This window comes from Gekko japonicus, unplaced genomic scaffold (assembly GCF_001447785.1).
Source record: "Gekko japonicus isolate JY-2015 unplaced genomic scaffold, Gekko_japonicus_V1.1 scaffold2901, whole genome shotgun sequence".
NCBI lineage: Eukaryota > Metazoa > Chordata > Lepidosauria > Squamata > Gekkonidae > Gekko > Gekko japonicus.
In genome coordinates, this window is record NW_015174923.1 from 38,428 (window position 1) to 64,723 (window position 26,296).

A 26,296-nucleotide genomic window follows, 5' to 3' on the forward strand; every position below is an offset into this window, starting at 1 on the left:
TCCCCCGTGGCGCATTCCCGGCGCTGCTTTCCCATTGGCCGTCCTTCGTCCCACCTCCTCCCCTCCTCCCGGTTTCCGATTGGTCGGGGACAGCGCCCACCAGGATGGGGTGGTGGGAGGGGGGGGGGAGGAACGGGGGAGTGAGTGACAGTCCGGGAAGTCGCGGCGGCTGCGTCCCGGGTCCGGTTACCGGGGCGACCGCAGAGGAGGTGAGGCGCGCGCGGCCCAGGCGGGAGAGGAGCCCCCCCCCACCGCGCACCCTCCGCCCCGTGACCGGCGGGCCCTGTCCTCCCTCCCCCTCTCCCCCCGCCCGGCCGAGTGAACGAGCCCTTGGGGGGCCCCACCGTAAGCCCTCGCCCGGCTCCTTCAGGGGCCGCCGCTGGGAGGGGGGAAAGGCCGGCGGGGGTCCGGGGCTAGAGGCGCCGAGTCCCAGCTCCGATGCCCGAAGCAGAGCACAGCCCCGGTGTCCCTGCAGCAGCGGCCCTGGGCCGGACAGGTGAACCCCTCTCTCTGTGTGCGCTACTCTGGGAGAGACTGGGTTTTGGCATCTATGGGGCGCCGAGGCCTTTTGCTCTCCCTAAATGTAGGGCAGCGACATACTTAGGGAGCTCTCTGTGTGTGTGTGTCTCTCTGTGGCTGTGGGAGCAGTTCCGAGTGTCTGAATGAAGGAGGGCAATGCTCTATAAAAGATGGGTGTGAGTGACTCTTTTTGGGGGGTTTTTGCACACCTGGCAGGAACATGGCAGATGTGTTCTGAGACACCTGAGTGAAGGAGCAATTTGTATGTCACGGTATCCTGAAACAGAAGGTCGATGGTGGATCACGGGGCCAGTCTCTTGCAGACCACCTTAGCACTGGCTTGGTTGTTTATTTAGAAAGCCCACCTTTTATTCTCAACTAGCCTGATACCCGTGCTTCGCTATAGTATTTAAGTTCCGTAAATCCAGTTTGGTGTCGTGGTGAAGTGCGCAGACTCTAATCTGGGAGAGCCAGGTTTGATTCCCCACTCCTCCACTTGCACCTGCTGGATGACCTTGGGCAAGCCGTAGTTCTGGCAGAGCTGTCCTTGAAAAAGAGCCGTTTCTGTCAGAGCTCTCTCAGCCCCACCAACCTCACAGGGTGTCTGTTGTGGGGAGGGGAAGGGAAAGGAGTTTGTAAGCCACTCTGAGACCCCCTTGGGTAGTGAAGGGCGGGGCATCAATCCAGTCTCTTTTTCTTCTTTTCAGAGCTCTTTCAGCCCCGCCTACCTCACAGGGTGTCTGTTGTGGGGAGGGGAGGAGCGCCACGGGGGAGGAGCCGCTCTGAGACTCCTTTGGGTAGTGAAGGGTGGGGTATAAATCTAGTCTCTTCTTCTTCTAATACTGATGATGTAAAGTCTGAAATGTAACATTTGTTGTAGGAATTCTAACGGAGAAGATTGTAGTGTAAAAAATGAAGCAAGACATACATACTTGGGTTTTTCTCTCTACTGAAGGACCTCTCTCTAGACCACATGGGTGGTTCTGCCCTCAGGTGCTAGGATGACCAGGCTGCTTGGTGAGCTCACTCTGGAGCAGGCCACATAGAACTGCCCATTTAAGAAGGAGTCGTCTGTTAAGTCCACTTCTGCTACCTTTCACGAAAGTGATGGCCTCTCTACTTGTGTTCCTGGATTGTTTTGCTCATATGGAGACCGTGTTATTCTGAGCAATCTCAGGGTGATCTTGCTGGTACTTGGACTGTGCAGCTCAGTGCCCCACAGGAGTACTACGTGCAAATGTCTTTGTCGCATTCCTAAGTTGCCTCCTCCTCTTAGCGTTGGGTGTATCTGGCTCCATGTTTGCCAGGAGCTTTCTTGGGGGAAGGAAGAGGTGAGAGGTGTGATGGGGAGTTGGTGATGTGGTGGACATTTCTTCAGGTTCATGAGGGAGGCACGCATCCGAATGGCTCCTAGAAATGTCCTTTACTGGTGAGTTGGGCTCGGGGCCTTCGGACGAGGACTCCCCCTCTGAAAAGGGGGCGGCTGCCCCCAAAAACCCTTATAAACTGAGGATTAGAAAAGATAAGAATAAATAAGGGCTGAAGGACTCTGATTTGTGCCTTAAAAATGTTGAAATAACTTGGGGATGCTCTGGGAATTTCTTTAAACAGTTAAAGGGATGGTTAAACGATAATTAATCTGGCATAACCGACTAAGTTCATTGTATTATTAGTAGCTTTTTGAAAATAGCATGGTGTTAAGCTGATGTATGATCTCCTACTCTTGGGTTTTTAGTTAGTTGTGGGTCCTTTTTCTTTATTCCCTAGATGTAGTTCTGTTTCCTATATTTTCTGTTGTAGTTTTGTAGTCTGAAAAAAACACCAATAAAAACCTCCCCCCAGGGGGATGAAAAAAAATGTCCTTTACTATCTCCCCATAAACATTCATTAACTCAATTGTCATGCTGGCTTTTTTGAAAAATGTCTATTCAGGAGTCTTGAATAGCTGATTTCTGTAACTGTCCTCAACTGTCTGCAATCTTTTCTAACTGTGTTTTTACCTCAGAACATTTGATCCACAGCTGTGCAATCAGAGGGAGGTGGGTGCAAGCAGGCAGCTTTTACTCCAGAACTCTGAACTACAGAATTGACCTATTGGGGCGAGGGCGGGCAAGGAGGCAGCAGCCTGCCAGGCACATGGAAAATAATTGGGGGAACACATTTTGTCCCTTTTTTACCCCCTTAGGTGTCGTGTTTCTCAGAAATCTCTTCATGGGGGGGTTGACGTCATGGTAGGAATGCACTCCCCTTATTTTGGGTTTCTTGGTGCAGGGATTTGGCCTAGGATTTGGGGGGAGGGCATACCCCCCCTTTTTTACAGAAATGCTTCTCATTTATGTTACATTTTAGAACTGGAACATCACTACATATTCAAAACACCATCCGAGGAATCGGATATTAAGCAAGTTCATATGAACCAATTTTCTAGAATCCTGGCAGCCACATAGGAATCAATGGGGGGCACATTTTACACCTTTTTACCCACTTAGGGGTCGAATTTCTAAAAATCCCTTCTTAGTGAGTACCTATGTCATGGTAGGAGCGCTCTCCCCAAATTTGGTGTTTCTAGGTCCAGGGCTTTGGCCTGGGCGTTGATTTTATGGTGAGGGGACTTTCTTTTATACATATAGAAGATAGTTTGTGCTACACTGACAGTGCCTTCCTAAGTGGAGCTACACTCTTTTAAGTATAATGAAGTTAATGGATATAGTAGGGTGAAACTCAGTTTAAGATGGTGCTGTAAAGTGGCTTAATTAATCAAGATACTACTTATATTCTTAAACAGAAGAGAGCCAGTATGGTGTAGTGCTTACATTATCAGACTAGGATCCCAGTTCAAATCCCTGGTCTCCTTTGGAAGGTTACTAGGTGATCTTGGGCCAGGTCCAACATTCAATTTAACCCACCTCATAGTTTTTTGTGAAGATAAAACAGAAGAGAGAACAACATAAGTTGCTTTGGATACCAATTGGGGAAAAAGAAAGGATATAAATGAAGTAAATAAATAAGTAAAACGAGATTGCATGCCTTGGATCAGTTAATACAAATTAGCTGTGTTGTAATGGTAAAGAGATTTAAAAGTGCAACTTTGCTTTATAAACTTAAAATACATTCATGGACCATAGAGATTCTAATTTGTTTATAAAAGAAAAGCAGATCTGGCAAGATTGAAGTCATCCCACCCCATTTGATTGTGCCAAAATCATTCCTATCATATAGCTTTTCACCAGTGCTAGTAGTGGCCTTAGTCCTGTTTTTCATCTACAAAATGTCAGGTTGTATAACAGCAGTCCATACATGTGAATTTACCGCACAGCCCCGGATTTGGTGTCTGAGTCAGAATTTGTGTCCCAAGATGTTCATCTTCTATTTTTCTGTCTTCTTTTGTTTTGGTTTCTCTTTTCATTTTGCCTTTGTACAAAAAGTTCTATCTTGTAAGTGTGGTGAAAATCGCAGGATGTTCTCTTTATGTTACATTGCTAGGATTTTAATATTGTTTCCTTTGCTGTTTCTGTACTAGTGTGTTGTAAAGGCAACCTGTTGTAACAACAACAAATTACATGAAGTGAATTTATTATAATTTCAGAAAGGATGGGGTCACATTGTTTGGAGACATTGTTATATGTGTTGAGTTCATATTTTTGCTATTCATGAAAATGAAACTAAGTGCAATTGTGAGAAGAGTTACTCCAGTCTAAACCCTTCAGATTCATTCAGAAGGACTTTCCTCTATTGCTGTTTTTGCCATAGTAACAGTTTCCTGTGGGGTTTTTTTGTCCTTATTCTACATTTGTACTTTTCTAATTATTTTCTTTTCTTGCCTGTCTGCCATCTTGTTCCCACCAAAACCTTTTCGACCTGTTATGAATGGAACTAAGATGGAAGAGTTGTGAATTCCCCATATTTTACCTTTATTGGTTTTTAGTCATGCCTCATTTTACAGTCATAGACCACCTGTGACCCTGGTGGAAGCCCAGCTCAGTGATACCATGGCTCACTTTGATACAGAGTACCAGCGGCTGGAGGCCTCATACAACGACTCTCCCCCTGGAGAAGAGGACTTGATGGTGCATGTTCCTGAGGGCGGCAAATGTGAGTAGAGCTGACCTGCTGGGGCCTAACTACACATTACTGTTTCTGGGTCCTGTCAAACCCAGTGTTTTGAACATGAAACTCCCAGTGATGTTGGAACTTTCAAGTACACAGGGGAAGGGGTGCTTGATTTGGATTGGGACTGTGGAATAGGAGTGTGGAGTTCCCCCCCCCCCAAAGTTTTTTTCAGTTTGGGTCTATTGGACCCAAAGAAGTTTGGAATTTCTGAAAAATCCTGGATCCCAATACTGGCAAAGTGTTTGGATCCAATTTTTTTCGGGTCCAATAGACCCAAGATGGGGGGAAATTGGGGGCGGGGACAAACCCAGGAGTTGCAAAACTGCAAAACACAGCTAAGCTGCAGCTCCTAACTTCTCAGCTGTTTCCCTTATCTTTTCTGCAGTCCATTTAAACCAGCCTGGTTTAAATGGACTGCAGGAGAAGGTGGGGGGAGCAGCTGATAGGCAGGGAGCAGTCTCCTAACCTCTCAGCTGCTTCCCTTATCTTTTCTGCAGTCCCTTTAAACCAGCCTGGTTTAAAGGGACTGCAGAAGAAGCAGCGGGGGGAAACAGCTGAGAGGCAGGGAGCAGTCTCCCCACCTCTCAGCTGTTTCCCCAGTCTTCCCAGTTCCAAAAATATCTGAGATTTTTTTTCAGGATTTTTTCGGGTTTTTTCTCCAGTTTTCCTGAAAAATCCCAGATACTTTTGGGATGTCAAAATATATCTGAAAAATACCAATAAGGTATTTTTGGGTATACTTTTGGCTCGGGAAGATGCAAATGCGCACCCCTACTGTGGAATGTGGGGAGAGAGAACATAAACTATTCTTCCAATGCCAGTTTCCCAGCCTGAAAGTTTCTGTGTAAACTTATGTCTACTGAGGGCTACATCTAAGTATCCCCAGTGGGGCTTTCTTGGGAGTCTTTCTGGCTGGAAAAGTGGCAGGTGGGAGGGGGGAATTAAGCTGGCTGTCCTAATCAGCCCCATGTGCCTGAAGATGAAGGTTCAACACAAAACTTCAAGCATGAGTCTGGTCTGACAGAACCTGGCGTAGATCTAGAAACAGTGTAACATGTAATTAGGCCCATAATCAGTGTGTGACACCCTGTAAAACTCTTGTGAAGTGCTAAAGGAGCTTGTATCTGAATAGGAAGTAGAAATTTATTTATTTATACATTCGATTTATACATTCGAAATGTGGGCATTTGGTTTACATAGTGTCCAGAGAAACAGCATCTGTTATGCAACATGACCCTAAGTACATTTGTTCAGAAATAAGTTCCACTAGGTTCAGTAGGGCTTACTGCCTACTTAGCATGTTCAGATTACAGCCTTAAATGGTTTACTAGTGACAGTGGGCTTGAATAAGGCAACAACGTATTGTGTGACAGATGATTCTAGTTCAAAGGTAGGAAAGAACTTGGGGAGCAGATTCTCTGACTGTGGGTGGCATCCACAGCATGACAAGATTCTGACGGTACTTGTCTGGCTTCCCCTTGTCTTGTGGTCTTTACCCAGTGATCTTTACCCTTTCTCTGTCTTGCAGCTCCTTGGCACCACATTGAGAATCTGGATCTTTTTTTCTCTCGTATATCCTTACCTAACAGATGGGCAACAGTGGATGGGGTTCCGGGATAGGGTTCAGTTGCAGCAAAGATGAGAATGCCTTACAAATTTCCCTCTGGCCACAAGACTTCTGAATAATGTCCAGCATGACTCCAGAGATGTGTTTTTAGACTCTCCTTTGACACTGATGTTGTGCCATGCCAGATCCATTAATAATAAGACCAGAACATTGCGGGATTATCTTGCAGCGCAGAATATGGATCTGGCTTGCATGACTGAGACCTGGGTTAAGGAGGGCAAAACAGTCGCCTTGAAAGAACTATCCCCCCCCCCCCAGGTTTCTTGATCCATCTCGAACTTGGGGGTGGGGGTGGCTCTGCTCATCCGGGAGGTTTTCTCATTCAAGCCACTCCCCATCTCAAAGATCTCCGGAACTGACTGTGCTGGCCTGGTGTGGGATGCTGAGGAGAGCTTGGCTGTTTGTCTGGTGTACCGGCCGCCTAGCGCGCCGGCAGATGGCCTTCTGAGCCTCTTAGAGGCGGTAGCTATGTGGACCTTGGAGTTCCCGAGATTGCTAATTCTTGGGGGTTTCAATGTCCATGCAGATGATGCTGCCGCCTCTGCTCAGGCTTCAGACCTGATGTCTTCCATGGCAGCACTAGGGCTGACCCCATTTGTTTCAGGCCCTACACACCAAGCAGGTCACACGCCGGATTTGATCTTTGGCATGGGGATGGATGTGGATCTGACTTTGAAGGAGGGAGTGCCATAGTCAGACCACTTGGTTTTGAAGGCCTGACTGGCCATCTCTACCCCCTCCTGTCTAGGCAGTGAGCTTATTTATGCTCACCCATGGAGACTAATGGACCCAATTGGGCCCTATGAGGTGGCGGTGAAGGCTGCGAAGAAGGTATTCTACTCAGCCTCCCTCTTGTCTGCTAGCTCTCGCCCAGCACAATTGTTTAAGGTGATCAGGTCTTTGATATCTTTCATTGAGCTGCGCCAAAATAGATTTAGAAATTCGGTCATTACTGCTGAGGCATATATGAGCTTTTTCGCAGATAAAGTCTTATCGCTCCACCGTGATTTATCTGCCAGTGTTGATACAGTATGTGAACTGGAGGCCCCTTGGCCATCTTTGGATTCAGTTTTTGATTCCTTCAGCCTGCTCTCCTCTGCTGATGTCAACAGGGACCTGAGTGCTATTAGGGTGACCACATGCCTCCTTGATCTGTGTCCCTCATGGCTGGTCAGTGGGAGGATACAGACCCCTCAGACATTATCAACCTGTTCCTGGAGATGAGGGTCTGTCCAGAGAGTCTCAAGGAGGCTGTGGTTTTACTGCTTCTGAAAAAAACATTGTTGGATCCTACAGATCCAGCCAATTACTGCCCAGTTTCAAATCTGTTGTTTCTGGGTAAGGTGATTGAGAGAGCGGTAGCCGAGCAGGTCCAGCGTTTCCTGGAGGACACGTCGGCATTAGGCTGGTTCCAGTCCAGCTTCTGCCCTAGCCATGGGATGGAGACTGTGCTGATCGCCCTAACAGACAATCTCCGTAGACAGCTGGATCAAGGCGGGTAATGCTGCTGCTGTTGTTGGATCTCATAGCGGCGTTTGACACAGTTGATTACGATCTTCTGACTCACCGCTTTGCCGACGTAGGAGTCCGAGGGGTAGCCCTTCAATGGCTTTCCTCATTTCTCCATGGTCGGGGACAGAGGGTGGCGCTGGGTGGGGATGTGTCCTCTAGACAACTCTTGCTATTGGGTGGCCAGATGGCTCCTGCCCCGGAAAATCTGGCTAAGGGATTGGGGGCCGTGGTGGGATGGCTAAAGAAGAGTAGGCTGAGACTGAATCCGACAAAAGACAGAGGTTCTGTGGTGGGCGGGGGGGGGGCTTTGGGATTGGAGTTCAGGCTTCCAGCTCTTGATGAGACACCCCATTGATATTGGGGTTGCCCTTTAAGAGCTTGGGTGTGACTTTGGATGCCTCCTTATCGATGGAGGCCCATGTCATGCATATTGCCAAGCTGGCGTTTTTCATCTTTGCCAAGCTCGGCAACTGGCTCCTTTCCTGTTGAGTCCCGACCTAGCCACAGTTATCCATGCAGTTGGTCATCTCCAGGCTAGACTACTGTAATTTGCTCTACACTGTCCTGCCCTTGAAACTGACCTGGGAACTCCAGCTGATCCAGAATGCGGTGGCACGGGTCCTGAGGGGAACATCACAGGCAGCACATATTCGACCTGTGCTGCGCCAGCTACACTGGCTTCCAGTGGAGTACCGAGTCAGGTTCAAGGTGTTGGTATTGACCTTTAAGGCCTTGAGCGGTCTGGGACCAACAGATCTACGGGACCGACTCTTCGGGTATGTTCCTAGGAGAGCCTTGCACTCTACTGATAACAATCTGCCGGTGATCCCTGGCCCTCGGGATGTGCCGCTGTCCTCGACCAGGGCCTGTGCCTTCTAGGTCCTGGCCCCGACCTGGTGGAACTCTCTGCCGGATGACATCAGGGCGCTGTGGGATCTTATGCAATTCCGCAGGGCCTGCAAGGCAGAGACGTTCCGCCAGGCTTTGGTGGAGGGCAGCAACAGTTTTCCCTTGGCTGGTTTCACCCTCCCTTTTCCCCTCCCCCCCTTCTGAATGGCTGCTATGAATTCTCTCTCCCCCTACCCAGAAACTTGCTTGGTCGTCCAGAGTTGGGGTGGAAATTTCCAGGATGCCATCACTATGGACTCTGTTTGGGTTTTTAGTTTTTTAAACGGGTTTGTAGAATTTTAATATTTTATGTTTTAACAGTATTTTGCCCCCATGTCTATTGCCCAGAGCCCGGTGCAAGCTGGGATAGGGTGATTAATATATTTATTTAATAAATTATAATAATGACATTTTAAAAAGTTGTGTTTTAGCAAAACCATGGCAAGAATCTCTTCAGTGTCTGTTGAGGAACAGATGAGAGTATGGGATTGGATTCCAGCAATAATTCTCACTACTGAAAGGCGGTTGATTTTTGCTAATTTTCCCCTCATGCTGTCTCTGAGAATCCTCTGTCCCCCCAGGATTTCAGGCTTGTCATTAGCAGATATTACCGTTGGAATCCTACCCATAGTCTGTAAACAGCCTTTGGACAGCATGAAAATTTAACAGGCAAGAGGGTAACAAAAAGGATATGCAGAAGAGGCAAATTTTGATATTCTCTTCCCTTGAGATTCCTAAGGCAGAAAAGTTAGATTTGAGCCCAGTAGCACCTTAGAGACCAATGAGAGTTTCATGGTAGAAAGTTACTGCCTGCTGGCTGCTACTTACTGCTGTAGTATAACAGGTTGAACTGGAAAAAGAAGTCTCCTGTAAGTTAGCGAAAAGGATTCTTTGATAAAGCTGTGGCAGGTTCTGCAACATAGGTTCAAGTGGTTCTCCTTGACTGTGGTTTTCACGTCTATAACCTGCACCAAAAGAATGGCTTCAACTGCATGCTCATCAGTGAGATCTTTGAGTTAATGTGAGTATTAATTCTATCCCTCTTCCCCTTCATATCATTTGTCAGTGCCAGTCCTCATATTCCAGTGGGGGTAGTACTCCTGATTCACTTTATCTTTCACTTCAGTGTGAAACCTCTGCAGTTTGACAAGAATAGATATCCCTGGACCTTCTGCTGGCCCTGATAAGTTTGAAGTGGTAGGAGGTGGAGCATTTCCTATTCCATGTCAGGTCTTGAAGAAATTCACTCTCAACAACACTCTCTTGGCAGTGATTAGTTTATTGAGAGGTAAAGAGGTTTCAAGCATAGATGAGTCTGTGTCAGAACTGACTCCCTTGGCTCCAGTTCTCCAATTATATATAATTCAAACAATCCCTCACCCCAGTGACCAGACCAATCACATCCTGACATCCAGCCCGCCAAAATCTACAGTGCACCATCAGCCCTCCTACAACACCTGCAAATCTATGGTTACATTATCTAGCAGTGTCTGGTACCAGTGTCTGGTACTCAAGGTCAAGCATGTATACTTCCCAAGGGAAGGCCCCACATGGATGCAGTTACAAGCCAGCACAACTCTCAGCAAAGCAATTCCACACACGCACTCATATACTCACCCCCCCAATTCCCAGCCAGAGTGAAACAAGGCAGTGAGCTTACAGATACCAAAGACAGGTAGTTAAGAAACATACGGCAAATGAGGCCCGAGTTTGACATTCCACACAGTCACTTAATGTCTGCCCCTGTTCTCACAGGCAGTTCATCTTTGTTGTGGCCTTCACCACATTCCTCATCAGCTGTGTCGACTATGACATCCTTTTTGCCAACAAGCTGGTGAATCACAGCCAGCATTCCAGTGACCCAGTTAAGGTGACCCTGCCAGATGCCTTCCTACCTCCTAGCGAGTGCAGTGCCAGGTAAAGTTGACAACAGCTTTCTCTGTCTGTATCCAGTCATGTCCTTGCTGATCAAGGTTCAGTTTTTAAATCACAAAACGCAATCCAAAACTGGAAGTTCCTCTGTTTGTAAGCTGGCTATGCTCCATCAATTGAAATGACTGCTTCATAGTGGAAGATGTTGTTTTTGCAAGGCAAATGGGGCTGTTACTTATGTCAAGAATTGCTTTCATATGTTTGCAGTTGTATTTGGCAGATCTGGACTCTTAGGTATTAAGGTTCCCTGAGCAGTAAAGATGGGGTCTGATGTAGCTTTTTGATATATTTGCCAACATTTAGGCTGTCAGTGCTTGCTGGATTTGTAGCACACATGTGAGGTCAAGGATATTTCAAGACGACTTTATGAAAAACGTTGTGTTCACTTATGTAGTATTGCCCCTGTTCACCTATTTTCAGGCAATCTAGTTGTTCTGGTGTTTTAAACCTTCTGCTACAGCATTGAACTGAACAGAGTTGCCTGACCTCTGGTAGTGGGAAAAGGGGTGTTCTGTCGCATATTTGTTGTAATACCACTATAATTCTTGCAATGGCTACTCCTTCCTTTCTGTAACTTTGTCTCTCTTATAGGATTCAGGCCAATGGCTTTCTGCTCTCTGTCCTGGTGATCGCAGGGGTCTTCTGGATCCATCGACTAATTAAGTTCATCTACAACATTTGCTGCTACTGGGAGATCCACTCGTTTTACATCAGTGCTCTCAAGATTCCTATGGTAAACTTCTGAAATCTGGGGACCATGCACCCCAATTAAGTGCAAGTGAAAAGGAGTGTTAATACTTAATAGGAAAATGATGCCTCTGATTACTAGATATTGGAGGCAGATAACAGATTATTATTCCCAGCATACTGCTTTTGCAAACTTTTTACAGGTATATAAATGGCTGCTGTTGGAGCCAGAATGCTGAACTAGCCAAACTTTTGTTTTGATCCAGTAAGGCAATTCTTATATTTTTATTATTTTCTCAGCCATAAGAAAAAAGCAGATAAAGATTGCTACTTGCTTCTTTTCTTTTAGTCCTCCTGCCCCACAATTGCTTTGTTTCAGTGTCTTCTGGTTAGCTTTCTTTCTTGCTGTCCCTCACTGATCTTCTCCGGAGCTGTGCACTGCTTCTGGTCTGCTGCCAGTCCCATAGAGCTCAGTCTTATCCATGGGCCCTGTTTGCTTATGACTTGCTGGGATGAGTAGCAAAGCTGGTATGATATGCAGCTACCATGCCTGAATTTGCAAACGTCTGTTCTTGGTCTCCTGCCCAACAGAGTCAAAGGCTGAATCACTGCATTCTCCTCTCCCAAGACTTGGGAGTGTTTAGACCCATTCTACTAATTGGAAATCATAAGGTAAAAAGACTATATGAATTAGCAGAGCAGGAAAGATCCCCAAGTGGCTCTAGGTCTGGGATACAGATAAATCAAGACAGTCTTCCCCCACAGCCATCTTCCGAAATGCATATTTTTTTTTTTTAGTAACTGAGAATTTGTGTGTTCTTTTGATGATGTCCAAGCCCTACAATTCATGTTACTGTAGTTTCCAACTCAGAAACCTTTGGCCTGAGAGGTGGATATAAGCCTTTTAAATACATTAAACAAAATAATACACTTTCACAAAGCTAAACTTCTGTGTTCTTTGCTGTTTGAGCCTGTTGCTTGATTTCTGTTTTTAACCACACTTTTAAATATCTGCAAAAAATTGTATGCTACTCAGCCTTCTGAAGCTAAGTGGAGAACATGGGGAAAGGGGGAAGAGAAAAGGCTGAGTTGTGTTTCATATAAACCATTAGTTCAGCTATGGAGTTGCAGGCTTGGAAGTATGTAAGAGAACTGGGCATTTTGGAATGGTGCTGCACAGAAGCTAGGGCCAGCTTTGGAATGATGCACAGAGAAGGATGGATGCTTAATGAATCATTTGCAGGAGCCCAGAAATTTGTTCTGTGCATGGCTGAAGAAACCAGTCCGCATATCAGGCAGGGAGGGTGCGGCTACCTTTTCATTGGCCTTGTTGTGATGTTAGTTGCACAGGAACAAGGACGAACACTTCTCGAGTCTATCTGCGTTCGTTTCGAGTGATCTTTCTCAATCTCAGTCTTCAATATTCAATGAACTTCTGCAATTCAATGCACCACAAGGGTATCCAAAACATTCAAAATGGCTCACACAGCTCCTACACACTGATTCTTTTACATGGACAAGTCAGTCTGACTTGTCCATGTAAAAGAATCAGTGTGTAGGAGCTGTGTGAGCCATTTTGAATGTTTTGGATACCCTTGTGGTGCATTGAATTGCAGAAGTTCATTGAATATTGAAGACTGAGATTGAGAAAGATCACTCGAAACGAACGCAGATAGACTCGAGAAGTGTTCGTCCTTGTTCCTGTGCTGTATACCTGCTAGCACCTGCTGGAAAACAAATATTAAATTACATCTTTGATATTTGAAATGTATTACATCTTTATATTTTTGTGAACTTTTTCAGCAATTTATTTTGTATTTACTATACTCTATTTGCTGTACCCCATAGTCTATATGTGATGTTAGTTGCACCTACTCTCTCTGTCCCCGCAGTCCAATTTGCCCTACTACACATGGCAGGAGGTGCAGGCACGAATTGTGCAAATCCAGAAGGAACATCAGATCTGCATCCACAAGAAGGAGCTCACAGAGCTGGACATCTACCACCGCATCCTGCGTTTCAAGAACTACATGGTGGCCATGGTGAACAAGTCGCTGCTCCCTGTGCGCTTCCACCTGCCCCTGCTGGGTGATACAGTCTTCTATACACGTGGCCTCAAGTACAACTTTGAACTTATCTTCTTTTGGGGCCCTGGCTCACTCTTTGAGAATGAGTGGAGTCTCAAGGCTGAATACAAGCGGAACAGCAACCGCCTAGAGCTAGCCGAGAAGCTGGGCACTCGCATCCTGTGGATTGGCATTGCTAACTTCCTGTTGTGCCCACTTATTCTCATCTGGCAGATCCTCTATGCTTTCTTCAGCTACACCGAGATTCTCAAGCGAGAGCCAGGCAGCCTGGGTGCCCGCTGCTGGTCCCTCTACGGCCGCTGCTACCTGCGGCACTTCAACGAGCTGGACCATGAGTTGCATTCTCGCCTCAGCAAGGGCTACAAGCCAGCTTCCAAGTACATGAACTGCTTCATTTCACCCCTGTTCACTATTGTGGCAAAGAATGTGGCCTTCTTTGCTGGCTCCATCCTTGCTGTCCTCATTGCTCTGACAATTTACGACGAGGATGTGCTTGCTGTGGAGCACGTCCTCACTACGGTCACAATTCTGGGTGTGGCTGTTACGGTCTGCAGGTGAGTGAGTTTGGCTGCAGGTGGAAGTCCTTGTGGCCAAGCTCTTCGTGTTTTGAGGGCATGGGTAGGGTGGTGCTGGTTGCTGTGAGAAGCACCCAACCAGATAATTGACAGGTGGAAGCTAAAAGCATTCTGCTGATTAAAAGTGCATCAAACTGCAAAAGGTGCCCAATATGAATGAGGTTGCTAGGATACCAGCTGGCTCTGTTGCACTTTCCCCTGTTTAGCAATCATTATTTAGGCACTTCCGAGGTTCATGAGCCTGAAAATTGAGTCTGCCTATGTCTTCCATAGGCAGGTGAGCCTCTTTCCTGGTTCCATAATCTGGTCGGTGGTGGCTAAAAGTCATTTTCACTGTAACATCTGTGTACTGTGTGAACTTGTGGGATATCACAAAGCAAAGGGTGCAACCTTTAATCCCCCCCCCACTGCCCACAATCAAGTGGGGCAGAACTTCTAGCTATCCATAAATGAGGTTGCAGAGTGATCTGGGGGAATAGGCTGGGGGAGATCACAAACAGCGTGCATAAGATGCTTGGACGAGAGAAAACAGATATCCACATTTGAAATCATTACCAGACCTCAGGGAACTAGAAGAAACCCGTATAACATTGCCGCATCTGTGAGGAATTGTTGTAATTTCCTTCAAATGAACAGTTCTTGCAAATAGATTAAAAGGCTATGAATCACACCAGGAGATAAACAGATGCAAAAATGTGTAGAAATCTTTGTCTTGTTCCATGGTGAATTGATTTGGATAAAGCTGTGACGGTGCTCTGTTTGGACCTCGGAGGGTCTCTTGTCCGTATTCTCATCTGCACGTGCCTCCTTTCATAAAGAGGAAAGCCTGGAGCCAAGCATGGGTCAGCCTGAGCATCTGAGCCTTGAGAACGTGCTACCTTTCCCCATAAAATGTGTATCTCCTGCTTCCTGTATTGGGGAGGATGCTCTCCTTGATGTGTTTTACATGTCCTATCTGCCCTACAGATCCTTCATCCCAGACCAGCACTTGGTGTTTTGTCCAGAGCAGCTGCTTCGTGTGATTCTGGCACATATCCACTACATGCCTGACCACTGGCAGGGCAATGCTCACCGATATGAGACCCGGGATGAGTTTGCACAGCTCTTCCAGTATAAGGCGGTGAGGCAGGTTGATGGGTAGGTGGGAGGGAACTGTACCAGTGCTGGAGTGAATCCCAGTACCTCTTGTCCTCAGGTTCCACACTCCTCCCCCTCTAATTGAAAATATCCTCCCATCCCAGAGCCTGTGGGTCAAAGACAGGAAAAAGTAACTGATGCTATCCTTAGTTACACCTAGTTAAATCTGGAGTCCTAACTTCTCTCTTACGGCCCATGAGACTGTGCTGATGGTGATACCCAGCTGTGGCAGTTGCTTGTATTCAGTGGCTTTTTCTTCCACCCTCAAGGTGTTTATTCTGGAAGAGCTGCTCAGCCCCATTGTGACCCCCTTGATCCTCATCTTCTGTCTGAGACCCAAAGCTCTGGAGATCATTGACTTCTTCCGCAACTTCACCGTGGAGGTGGTGGGTGTGGGGGACACTTGCTCCTTTGCTCAAATGGATGTGCGACAACATGGACACCCTGCAGTAGGTCACAGAAAAATTAAGAGTTTTTGGGATGAAGTGGGGACCTCAAAGAAAGCCATTTGTTTGTTTAACTTCTTGGATATTATGTAACTTTTTCATTTGCAGTAATTCAGTGAAAACATGATAGATAGCTGCTTCCATATCTCAAGTCAACCTTGAAGAGATCGGGTAGTGTAATCTAGTTTATGGGAGGTGTTGTGTTTATAGTTGCCTTCTCTCTTTAAAAGAAAAATGACCCTTTTCTCAGTCCTACCTTGAAGTATTTTTCTGAAAAACTGAAACCAATTGCAAGCATTGCATTCAGGCATTTGCATGGAGAGTGCACATTCTCTGACTAACATTGTGCCTCACAAAGATTCATTTCTTTCAAAAAGAGAATGGCTTGATACTGGAAAAGGGAATGGCTTGAATGGATACTTAAACGTGGTAGTCAATTAACAAGGAAGTATGATCTACCTGAACAGGAGCCAGACTTCATTTCTTCCTTAGTCTGGGTTTTTCCATTCAGAATTTTGATGCCAAGTCACTGCTTTTAGCCAGGCAAAGGGTGTGGTCCAAAACCTAGCTACTTTCCAGTGCTATTTTCGTGGAGCAAGAACATTCTGTGAGGCTCTACCCTATTCTTAAATCTCAACCTATAATAATATTGATTCTGATTAATTCCTGATCAGAAGCAGTGAGAGAATCTGTGTTGTCCTGAAGTTTTGGATGATTGTGTGTTGTAGTGTGTTTATAGACCTTTGTCTGTGCATGTTTTGCAGTGAGTGTCAACAGCTGTATGTGGATGGGGGTACCAGATGAAGATGGGGGCTGGGGGATGTACACACTGCTAATCCGTAGCCTCTGTGTTTTGCAGTGGATGTCAGCTGGGAAGACAGAAGCTTCCATTTACCAGCAGGCTGAGGATGGCAAGACAGAACTATCCCTCATGCACTTTGCTATTACCAACCCACACTGGCAGCCACCACGTGAGAGTACGGCCTTCATTGGTTTGCTGAAGGAACGTGTGCACCGTGACAGCAGCCTGGCACTGGCTCAGCAAGCTGTCCTCCCTGACAACGCGCTCTTCACCTCCATCCAGTCCCTGCAGTCGGAATCAGAGGTGCCTGGCAGGAAGTGGGAGGGGACTTGTGGGTGGAAACGGGGCTTAATCCTGGCTGTCATGTATGAGAGAAGCAGAATGAGGAGTGAACTTTCTCAGGTGTGCCTCTTTTGGTCCTGCCCTGAGTAGAGAGGGTTGATGCCTTGGCGATCTATGGGGGAATTTGCACCCTGAAGTACAGAATATTGTGACCGCTTCCCCACTGTGACCTAACAGGGCTGCCCTTCATTTTTCAAAAATGTGCCATGTCTGTCTCTTTCCCCCCCTCTCCTCAGCAAACCTGTCATACTCTCCTTAACCTTGGCTCCCCTAAATCATGCAAACTATCCAACCTATCTCACTCATCTTTTATTATCATACTTCTTTCTGTGATATTCTTTATGGTAATGTCTCATTCCTACTGAATTCTTTGGCTTCCTTTAGATGTGGTAACAGGTCTTCTCACCCCATCCAGCTGCAGCACCTCCTTTTCCAGGAGTTACTGTTTAGAAGGTATTAGAATACTGAAGATGTGCTAGCTAGCGTCCAAACTTTGGAGGGCATTGGATACATTAATCCCAGAGGCAAAGCTGAAGTTTGATCGTGGTGGTAGAGCATTGCGGGCGGTGGTAGGAGAAGGGTGCCTGTGTTCCTGCCGGAGTCATGTTCTCTCTCTCTCTCTCTCTCTCTCTGTCCTTTTCTTTCTCTGCAGCCACACAGCCTGATTGCCAATGTGATTGCAGGCTCCTCGGTTCTGGGTTACCAAACCGCCCGTGATGCACAGGCCTCACGGCATCTCTCTGCCGTTTCCGAAGTGGCATCTGCCCTGCGTTCGTTCTCTCCTCACCAGTCTACTCAGACAACCCACGGGAGTTCCCAGGCTGACGGCCCTCAATCTCGAGGCCCTTGCACAATGTTGGGCTCTGGGTAAGGAAATGCATGTAGTAAGGAGCCAGACAAAAAAGGCCAGACCTTGAGCAGATGGCGTGCTTTCAGATTGCTGAGGCCTACTTCACACACACTTATCCCCCACAGGTGTACATGAGTGTGGGAGGGAGGGGAACCGTCTATCCTATTTGCACACTTTTTAAAGTCCCATTCCTCCAGTGAGCTCAGAGTGGCATACATTGTTCTCCTTTATCTTTTTATTCTCACAACAACCCTGTGAAGTAAATCAGGCTCAGAGAGAGGACGTTTCATGGCTGAGTAGAGACTTGAAACCGGGTTTCCTGCCTTTACCCTTTCATCTCAGGATCCCACCGAGCGTGGCATAAGAATCATGTCACAGGAAGAGATAAAGGCAGGTTTGGGACCTCTCGTAGTTTCAAGGACTGTGGGCAACAGACCAAGAATCAGGGACAGGAAACAAAAGCCGAGTGCCAGTGGTTGTATCGGTGACGAACAAGCCAAGGGGCAGTGCTGTGGAGGAGTCCTCTCGGCCGCTGTGACCTCCTCTTGTCTTCCTTCTGCTTCTCTCAGGGTGCGTGGAAAGTGAGGCAGGTGCTGTGATGCCCTTGCTGTCGATGGATGTGTACTAGTGGCCAGTCCTTCTGAAAGGAACGGTGGCGCAGGCAGTTCAACGTCTGCATTAACAACACTAGCAAACAGCCACTATGGCTGTTCAAGACCCACCGCGACTGGGGTGAGCTCCCGGCCCAAATCCCAGCTCCCGCCCACCCAGCGGCTCGAAAGTGTCACCGTAAGTAGGTTGGCAGGGGGCACCCTCCCTCCTGATGGTGTGTGCCAGGAGTGTGTGCCAGGAGTGTTGCCAGGAGTGTTGGCGGCGGCGGCAGCAATACGGCGGCAACGGAGACCGGATGGAGGCAGAGCTACGGCGGCGGGACAGCGGGACGATGCAGTGCGGCGGAGACTAAGGGACAAAGGCCGGAACTGCAATCGGGAGCCGCCGCGCGCCGGAGGAGTCCATCAGGAGCCTGCCGGGAGATGTTGTCGACCCGTCCTAAGGCGCCAGGAAGAAACAACGGAAGCCCGCCCGTGGAATACAACAGGACCGCGCCACTCGGGTGTCGATAGGTAGCCCCTCCCCCAGTCGAATTGTGGCCCTAGGATAGGAACTAATTAGGCACTTAGGCCATATACCTGTAAACCGCCCAGAGACCCTCAGGTAAAGGGCGGTATACAAATCGAAGATATAAATAAATAAATAAATAAAAGGCAGCAAGGAAGAGGGCAGTTCTAGAACGGCTTGTGTGATCTGGGAAGTGGGGCCTTGCATCCCACCGGACGGTCCCAGCGCATGGGCTGAAGCCACTACACTGACTTCCCCCATACCCCCATACAAAGTCAATAGTGAGCGAAAGCAGGGGGGGATTTCCAGTTCTGTAGTACTTCTCTGAAGACTGCTATGTACTCTGAGCACACAGTTTTCAGTCCCATTCTATAAATCTGCTTTGTACTTTGCCTATTTTAAAACCCTTCATGTCCTGCACTTTTTGTCAAATAGTTTGTGTTTCACAAAGCTACTTCCTGTTTCCACAAAACCAGTACGCCTCAAGCAATAGCAATAAAATGAACAGCAATAAAATCTTGAGATGATAGCAAAATTATATATAGCAGTGAAAGCAGCCAGTGGGTAAAAAGGCCAGTGGCAGCAAGGATCCTTGCTAAAAAGGCCACCACAAGAGGCAGGCATACAGGACTTTTACAAAAACCAATCAGAGGACTGGCTGAAAAGCGATGTCAAGAAATGTCTTTATCTGGTGTCAAGAACTGAACAGGCTCAGTGCCAGGCAAGTGACTGTGTGTGGGGGACTCCAATGACAAGGTACCACTACAAAACAAGTCTTATCTCTTGTGGCCACCCACCTTAGCTCACAACCTGAGGGACGATGGAGCAAGGCTTCTATAGCAGATCTTCACTGGCAGACAGGTTCAAATGGGTGAAGGTGCTCCTTAAAGTACCCTGATCCAAGACCACTTGAATTAACAGCACTTTGAGTTGGGCTCAGAAATGAATTAGCTGCCCCTGGAGTTCTTTAGGAATGGTGATGTATATGTCCTGTAATTTGTTTGCTTGCAGTCTTGTCATTGCCCTTTTTAATCATCAAAGGTAGAGGTACTGTAACTTGTAATGCCAGGTCTGAGTTAGACTTGCGAAGGAGCCAGTACATTCAGGGTACTGGGCAAGGGAGGAGGTTTCTTCTGAACATGAAGGGCCAGTTTTAACTATCATGGCATGACTCTTATTTTTCCTCTGTTGTGACTGCAGGACTGATGCCCGAACAGCTAGCTCTGGCAGCAGTGCCTGGGAGGGTCAACTCCAGAGCCTGATCCTTTCAGAGTATGCCTCTACAGAGATGAGTCTGCATGCGCTCTACATGCATGAGGTGAGCTGGGCCCAGAGAAACATGCAGGCCTTTGTGTTGGGCTGTAGAAGTTACATACCAAAGTACAAGGGTCTGAATAATCCCTGCTTGGAGAGGAGTGGGAGGAATCCATATACATTAACCCTTCCACTGTAAGGTCCTAGTGACTTTGGGCATAGGTCTAGCTTGTGTATTAGCTCACCACTGTTGCTCCGTGTCATTCAGTTGCATAAGCAGCATGCGCAGTTGGAGCTTGAGCGGCACTTGTGGCATCGGCGGGAAAGTGATGAGAGTGGTGAAAGTGCCCAGGAGGAGTCCGAGGCTCACCAGAGCACCCCAATTCCTCGGTCTGCCAGCTATCCTTTTGCCTCGCCTCACCAGACTGGAGAGGAGACAGCTGCCCTGCAAGCGAGCTTTCAGCGCCGATACGGTGGTGTCTCAGGTATACATAAGCAGCTCTAAGCACGTACTGATATCAGCTACTGGCTCACTTGAGCATATTCACCCAAGGGAGGCTGGGAAGCCCAGTCCATGGTAGGAAATAGCCTGGTTTCTTGCCTGAGCTCTCTGTACCCAAGAAAGTGCTCTACAGCCACTTGGCAACCTTTCTGTTCTCGCACAGTAATCCCCATCATTGCCCGGCAGTGATGAAAGTATGTGTGTTCAGTATGCTTAGAATAAGGGTTAGCTGGGGTACAAGAGTACTGCTGTAAAGCTTAAAGAGTTCCAAAAACATTTTGCCTTTCTGTTGCGGCCACAGCTGTGGAAGGTGTCATTTGTTGTGAAGTAAATGTTACTGCTTTACAGTTTCTCTAAACTTAAAGGTGGACTATTGCTTAATTGTCATGGTAGGAGAAGGAGATGGGGTTCCTAGAGTTGTAAGAGATTTTCCTTCTACTTACATCAGTGCCGCCCAGCTAGCTCAGATGGGTGGGTAGCAACAGGGCGAGAGCAGCCTAGTAACCCTAAGCAGATTTAAAAAGGAGCTGGTAGCTGCTGCCTGCGGTCACTTCCTGTTTCTTTTCCTGGCTGCCCCCAGACCCTGGGACGATCCACAGGGCCCCGTCGCACTTTGCTCGGCTGCCACTAGGAGGCTGGGCTGAGGATGGCCAGCCTGCTCGACACCCAGAGACTGTCCCAGAGGAGAGCTCAGAAGATGAGTTGCCGCCTCAGGTACACAAGGTACTGCTTGGTTCATACTCTGGCATTGGCGGGCTGCGTGGACTGCAAAATAACAGGAATCTGGAGGTGCCTCCTTTTCCCTGAAGTGGGTGATGAACATCAGTGCATTGTCATTACTAGGCTTGTTTTGTGATTATCTAGATTGACCTTTATGCACTCTTCCACGGACTTACTAGAGGAATCAAGCTTATTCAGTTGTCTATCCGAAATGCCTCTTTTCAGAAAGTACATGGTCTTGTTGGGGTGGGAGAAAAAGGTACGAGTCTAGGAACCACCTAGGAACCACGTCATCCTTGGTTCCAGAGGCTTCAGTAGGGTAACTCTATGCAAACAAGGCCAAGGCATTAGCTTAGAAGATATACCAACCCAGAGATTAAAATGGGCTTTGGGGGCTCCTGCTCTGTCTTCCCTCACTTTTTGTGGCTAAACAGATGAACACGAGGAGCAGAGCCCTCACAGTGGTGGAATGCCCTTCTCTCTCATGTGGAATGCCCTTCTCTCTCTCCTTATTTGTGTGGTGCCAAACCTTTTAAATCTTCAGTCCCAGGTGAATGTGGTTTTAATTGTATTACATTTTAGACTGTTGGAAACCCACCCTGACCCCGTTAAGGGGAGGGCAGGATATAAATCCAAATAATAAATAAATATTTATTTATTTGCTTAAGCTCTTGCCTGATTCCCCTCCCCCTCCCCCTCTGTCTTTTTGTTATGTAGCTCAGAGAATGTTGATCCACTGGTTCATTTTTGAAATGGTGACCAATATATAATTTTATCTCAGCTGTGTTTTGATTTGAGTTATTGGTTTAATTCCTAAAAGCTTTTGCAGCTGTTAAAATTCATTTTTATTCATCATGCTTGTCTTATTGATGTCTTATTGTAACTTGAATTTAATGTTTATTAGGAGCTGCCCCAACAATCATCTGGTTGAAAGATAGCACATAAGAAATAAATTGGAATTAAATTGTAAAAATTTAGAAATAATTTCACTAGGTGCTGCTTTGTTCACCCCTGCATGGCAAACTATATCTGCCAAAATGTCCTCTTCTTCGAAACTGTTTGAAGGACCTCTGTCCTCCTTTATGTCTGGGTACAGTGGCCTTCAACAGGAATTATTCACAGATGCTTCATATTCAGGAAAGACAAAAACATTCCTTAAAAAAATTAAGTGAAAAAGTGAGAATTTCCAATAGGCTGCTTTTGTCCAACACCAGATTTGTAGTGGCACGTACACAAACCTTTTAATTTTTTTTCTTTCAGAATGACTGCCTCTCTCTTTGTAACCCCCAACAGGTGTAGCTTTGAAGGCTGAAGATATTATGGGTGTTCCAGACTCTGGGCCCACCTCGGCTGGTGTGACACTGGGTTACTCTGCCTGGCAAGCCATGGGTTGCTAGTGTCTATGTCTTGGACGTCAGCACCAGAGGGGAAAAGGTGTGAGGTCAACAGTGCCTTTGTGGTGGATGGAACTCTATCCAGACATGCATCATGCAAATGACACTCTAGCTGTGCATAGGCTGGATGTGTGTGTGTGACTCCATATATATGTCTGTGTCTACATCCATGTCATCCATGTCGGAGAATCATCCAAGACCTGCACAGAAGGCTGCAGAGCACATAAAAAGGGGATTGGCAGGTGCTCGCCCTGCCTGAAGTGTTCCATGGTGGAAGTATGGACCCCAGTCAAAGGCAGGAACAGCTGTATCCCTGTCCAGACCGTAATACAATTAAAGATGCAATCAGGAGAGCGATTTGGACTCAGGAAAAGAAGGGCTTTGAGAGATTTTTTTTAAACAAAGATGGGGCACAGATTTTCTTCAGTGGTCAAGTTTGCTTTAGTCAAAACTTGTCAGAAAAAGGTGTGTATCTCTCCCCTCTGAATCCCAGTCAGAAGGAGAATCCCTGAAGTTCCACTACCACCCTTTCCCATTACAGGAACAGCCTGCCTATGGATGTGATAGGTTCCGCTCTGCTTGGAACCTCGTAAAGTTCATGTGAACAGCCGGTCTCTCTTACCGTATCAAAGCACAGGCTCTAAACAGGGTAGTTTGAGCCAGTTCCTGAAATGATATCTATTTTTACCAAAGAACACCTAGCACAAGAGCCCTGTTCTCCAGAAGGGGACTTTATTCTGTTCTGAGGAAGCGCCTTGCTCTCCCTTTGCTCATCCGGCAAAGGCATAAAATGGAGTGTGAGGCTCTGGGCCCTGTCCTGTAGTGTTCTCGTGTGTATGGGGGGAGGGATGGAGGCCATATTGGTCGCCCCATCATATTTCCACTTAACCCCCTTCCAGTATCCTGATAAGGTTCTTCTGCCAATGAATGCTACCTCTTTTTTGTGTGGGGTGCTTTGATGAAAAAGCATCCAGCTGTCATGGAAGCGCCAGCAGGAAAAGGGATATTACATGCCAAAAAAATTAAAATAAAAGCTGTCAGTATCTATGATCCAGGGAAAAGGTGGAGTTCAAACTCTCATGAAAGGAGATGATTTTTTTTTGTGTGCATCACAGAGGTTCATTTGGTTTCACAATCCTTGCATTTGATCCACTGCCCTTCTACATATTTTTGTGTACTACCGTCCCAGCACAGCAGCATGCAACTTTCTCCTTGGCATAGCAAAGTTCAGGAGGAATCCTTTCTGAGCAGCCTGTAAACAGCATTATATCCGTGGAGGGTGTGGTAAAATTCAGCCAATCAATGCATTGGACAGTGCTATCCATCTTTCACAGCTACAGGTCTCCACAATCCTGAACAAACCTGTAATTTAACTCCTCCTGCTGTCTTGGCCTGAACTTTGAACACTTTTTACAATAGCTGCTGCATCTCCCACAGCTACTTACCAAACCACAAGCTACTTAGTGTGGGACAAGGGATTAAGTAATATGGAAACACAGGTGTTGTTGCTGTAGTCGGTGCATAGGGCTGACTTTTAAAGCAGCAATACTCATTTGGGAGTCAGGACTTTTGAGTTCCTGGGGACTGATTTCAGGTGCTGGTTTTCTGCATCCCAAAAGGAGTCTCTTCATAGTGTGACTCTTTTCTACTTATGGCAGTACCTTAAAGAAGAAATGATCCTTTGTGTTTTTAGGGTGGGTGTGAAAGTAAGGCTACACCAGATTGTTCTAAGACACTCTTCAGGCAAAAAGTTTAAGTACATAAAGAGAACTTTGCTGGATCACACCAGTGGTCGAGCACTCTGTTTCATACAGTGGCTACCTTGGAGGCCCAAGAAACCGGGCATAGGTTGAACTAGGGCTGTGGGTTCTTCCTTGCCCACACTTCCGTTGATTACTGGAGTATTTTAAGGAGTTAGGGATACCTATCGGTATAGCATTCCCCCCCTTCCCCAAGCACACATTGCATTTGGACCCCAGAAAAGTAGCATAGCTTATCAGATTGCAGCCTTGATCTTTACTGGCCATGATCTACAGAGCACCTGCCCTGGGCAATGATTACCTTGCTTGTTCCCAGTGGAAGTGCTTACAGCCTTGGACTAGCAATGACAAAAGGAAGCATTCTATCCAAAACTATGGGGCGGGGTTTGCCAGCTGCCCTGTATTATACTTGTTTTTGTCCCCTCTGTGTGTGCATGGCACAGCCACCTTGCTGCCTCCTGTTCTGTTTGTGGCACTAGAAGGGCTGGGCTGTGACTCTGTATGTGGAGCACTGCGAGTGGTTTGTAAACCAGGGCTTGCACCCAGCATCCTGTATAGTGCTGTATCTGCTGATTAAAGAGGGGCATTCTGTTCCCTGGTGATTCTGGGCATTTTATGTTATTCTTTGTGTCTGGAAGCAATAATGGCGTGCTACCTGTACAACAAGCTGAATTGCAGGATCCTGAAAGGCCCACCTAATGTTTTGTGACATTGCTGCAGATTGTATGGTCTCTAGATTAACCATGGGGTATGGGCTACATCTAAGGAAAGACACATTCCCATTTCATTGAGGTTTGAGGATCTAATGTATCAGATCTTTGTTGTGGTCTCTGTGTATCCCACACATGGGTTGGGCACCTGCAAACGACCACATTGGGGAAAGTTCCAGACCTTGCCTCAGAATCGTTTTGGTGGGCTCTCTTCCCACTCTGGGGAGCAGGCACACACACTGCGTATGCCTGGAGTGGGCGAGAGAGCTGCCTCCCACTCAGTTCCTTTTCGACCGCCCTTCTGTTCACACCTCCTTTGCCTCGCTCTTCACTCGCTTCAGTTATTTATTCTCCTCAACTTCCTTCTTCTAGTTTCTTGTAATCTTCATTCTTCACTATTTTCCTGAAAAATATCTTTTAAAGAAGTTTATTATTCTAGTTCTTTTACCTCAGTCCCGTCCCCCCCAGTTGGGAAGGTGTGCGTATGGGCCGTACGTTGTTTTTTAAAGTCTGTCACCACTGCCCAGCTAAGCTTCCCTCTAACAACAGGCACGATTTGTGCCTGCTCTGCCTCGGAGAACTCCACCATGTAGAGAGCTGCCCCCATTGTGCAAAATTTATGAAACAGGCCCAACGAAAGGCCGTGCTTCTGGAGGCTGCGCTTCGCCCTACTATGTCTTCTGCAGCTTCTCACTCTTCTTCTGCCCCAACGCAGTCATCGGGTATGGAAACCCCCCAAAAGGTTGTGAAAAAATCGCATATAAAACTAAGAAGCCTGAAGCTACCAAGCCTTCGATACCAAAAGTAAAACCAACTTCAAGTTCGGCGCCAAAACCTGAGCCGCTGTCAAGGAGCATGAGGGTCAAGGAGAAACAAGGCACCATGCTGAGGATAAGGGGAATGTGCCCTCAGAAGGGACCTCTTCCTCAGCTGGTGAGCGGGTGTCCTTTCGCACCAAGGAACCATCCCTGGGCAGAGTGGGAGGGGGGCTCTTGGTAGTTGGTGATTTGATCCTTAAGCAGGTAGACAGCTGGGTAGCGAACCCGCATACTGACCGTATGGTAACTTGCCTGCCTGGTGCAAAGGTAGCGGACATTACACGTGTTTTAGATAGGCTGGTAGATAGTGCTGGGGAGGAGCTAGTGGTTGTGGTGCATGTCAGCACCACCGATATGGGGAAATGCAGTCGTGAGGTCCTGGAGAAGAAATTTTAGGCTGCTAGGCAGGAAACCTAAGGCCAGGACCTCCGAGGTAGCCTCAGAAGTGCTACCTGTTCCTCAAAAGAGGAAAGGCTACAAGGAACTGATCTCATTTCTTCAAACT

General features: G+C 47.1%; 1 protein-coding gene across 2 annotated transcripts; it reads left to right on the forward strand.

Annotated features, from left to right (window-relative positions):
- The first annotated feature begins 130 nt into the window (after nucleotides 1-130).
- ATG9A (autophagy related 9A) lies at nucleotides 131-24,866 on the forward strand. Of its 2 annotated transcripts, none has more exons than XM_015425077.1 (15): nucleotides 131-209; nucleotides 4,463-4,611; nucleotides 6,158-6,201; nucleotides 9,613-9,677; nucleotides 10,412-10,573; nucleotides 11,180-11,321; nucleotides 13,168-13,916; nucleotides 14,904-15,057; nucleotides 15,344-15,523; nucleotides 16,380-16,625; nucleotides 17,317-17,531; nucleotides 19,834-19,951; nucleotides 20,156-20,372; nucleotides 20,970-21,112; nucleotides 22,403-24,866. In XM_015425077.1, exons 2-15 carry the CDS (start codon nucleotides 4,509-4,511, stop codon nucleotides 22,406-22,408), a joined length of 2,544 nt encoding a protein of 847 aa, XP_015280563.1. In that variant the 5' UTR covers nucleotides 131-209; nucleotides 4,463-4,508; the 3' UTR covers nucleotides 22,409-24,866. The 2 variants fall into 2 exon arrangements, with proteins under 2 accessions (XP_015280563.1, XP_015280564.1); XM_015425078.1 differs by lacking the exon at nucleotides 131-209 and adding an exon at nucleotides 401-496.
- Nucleotides 24,867-26,296: the final 1,430 nt, after the last annotated feature.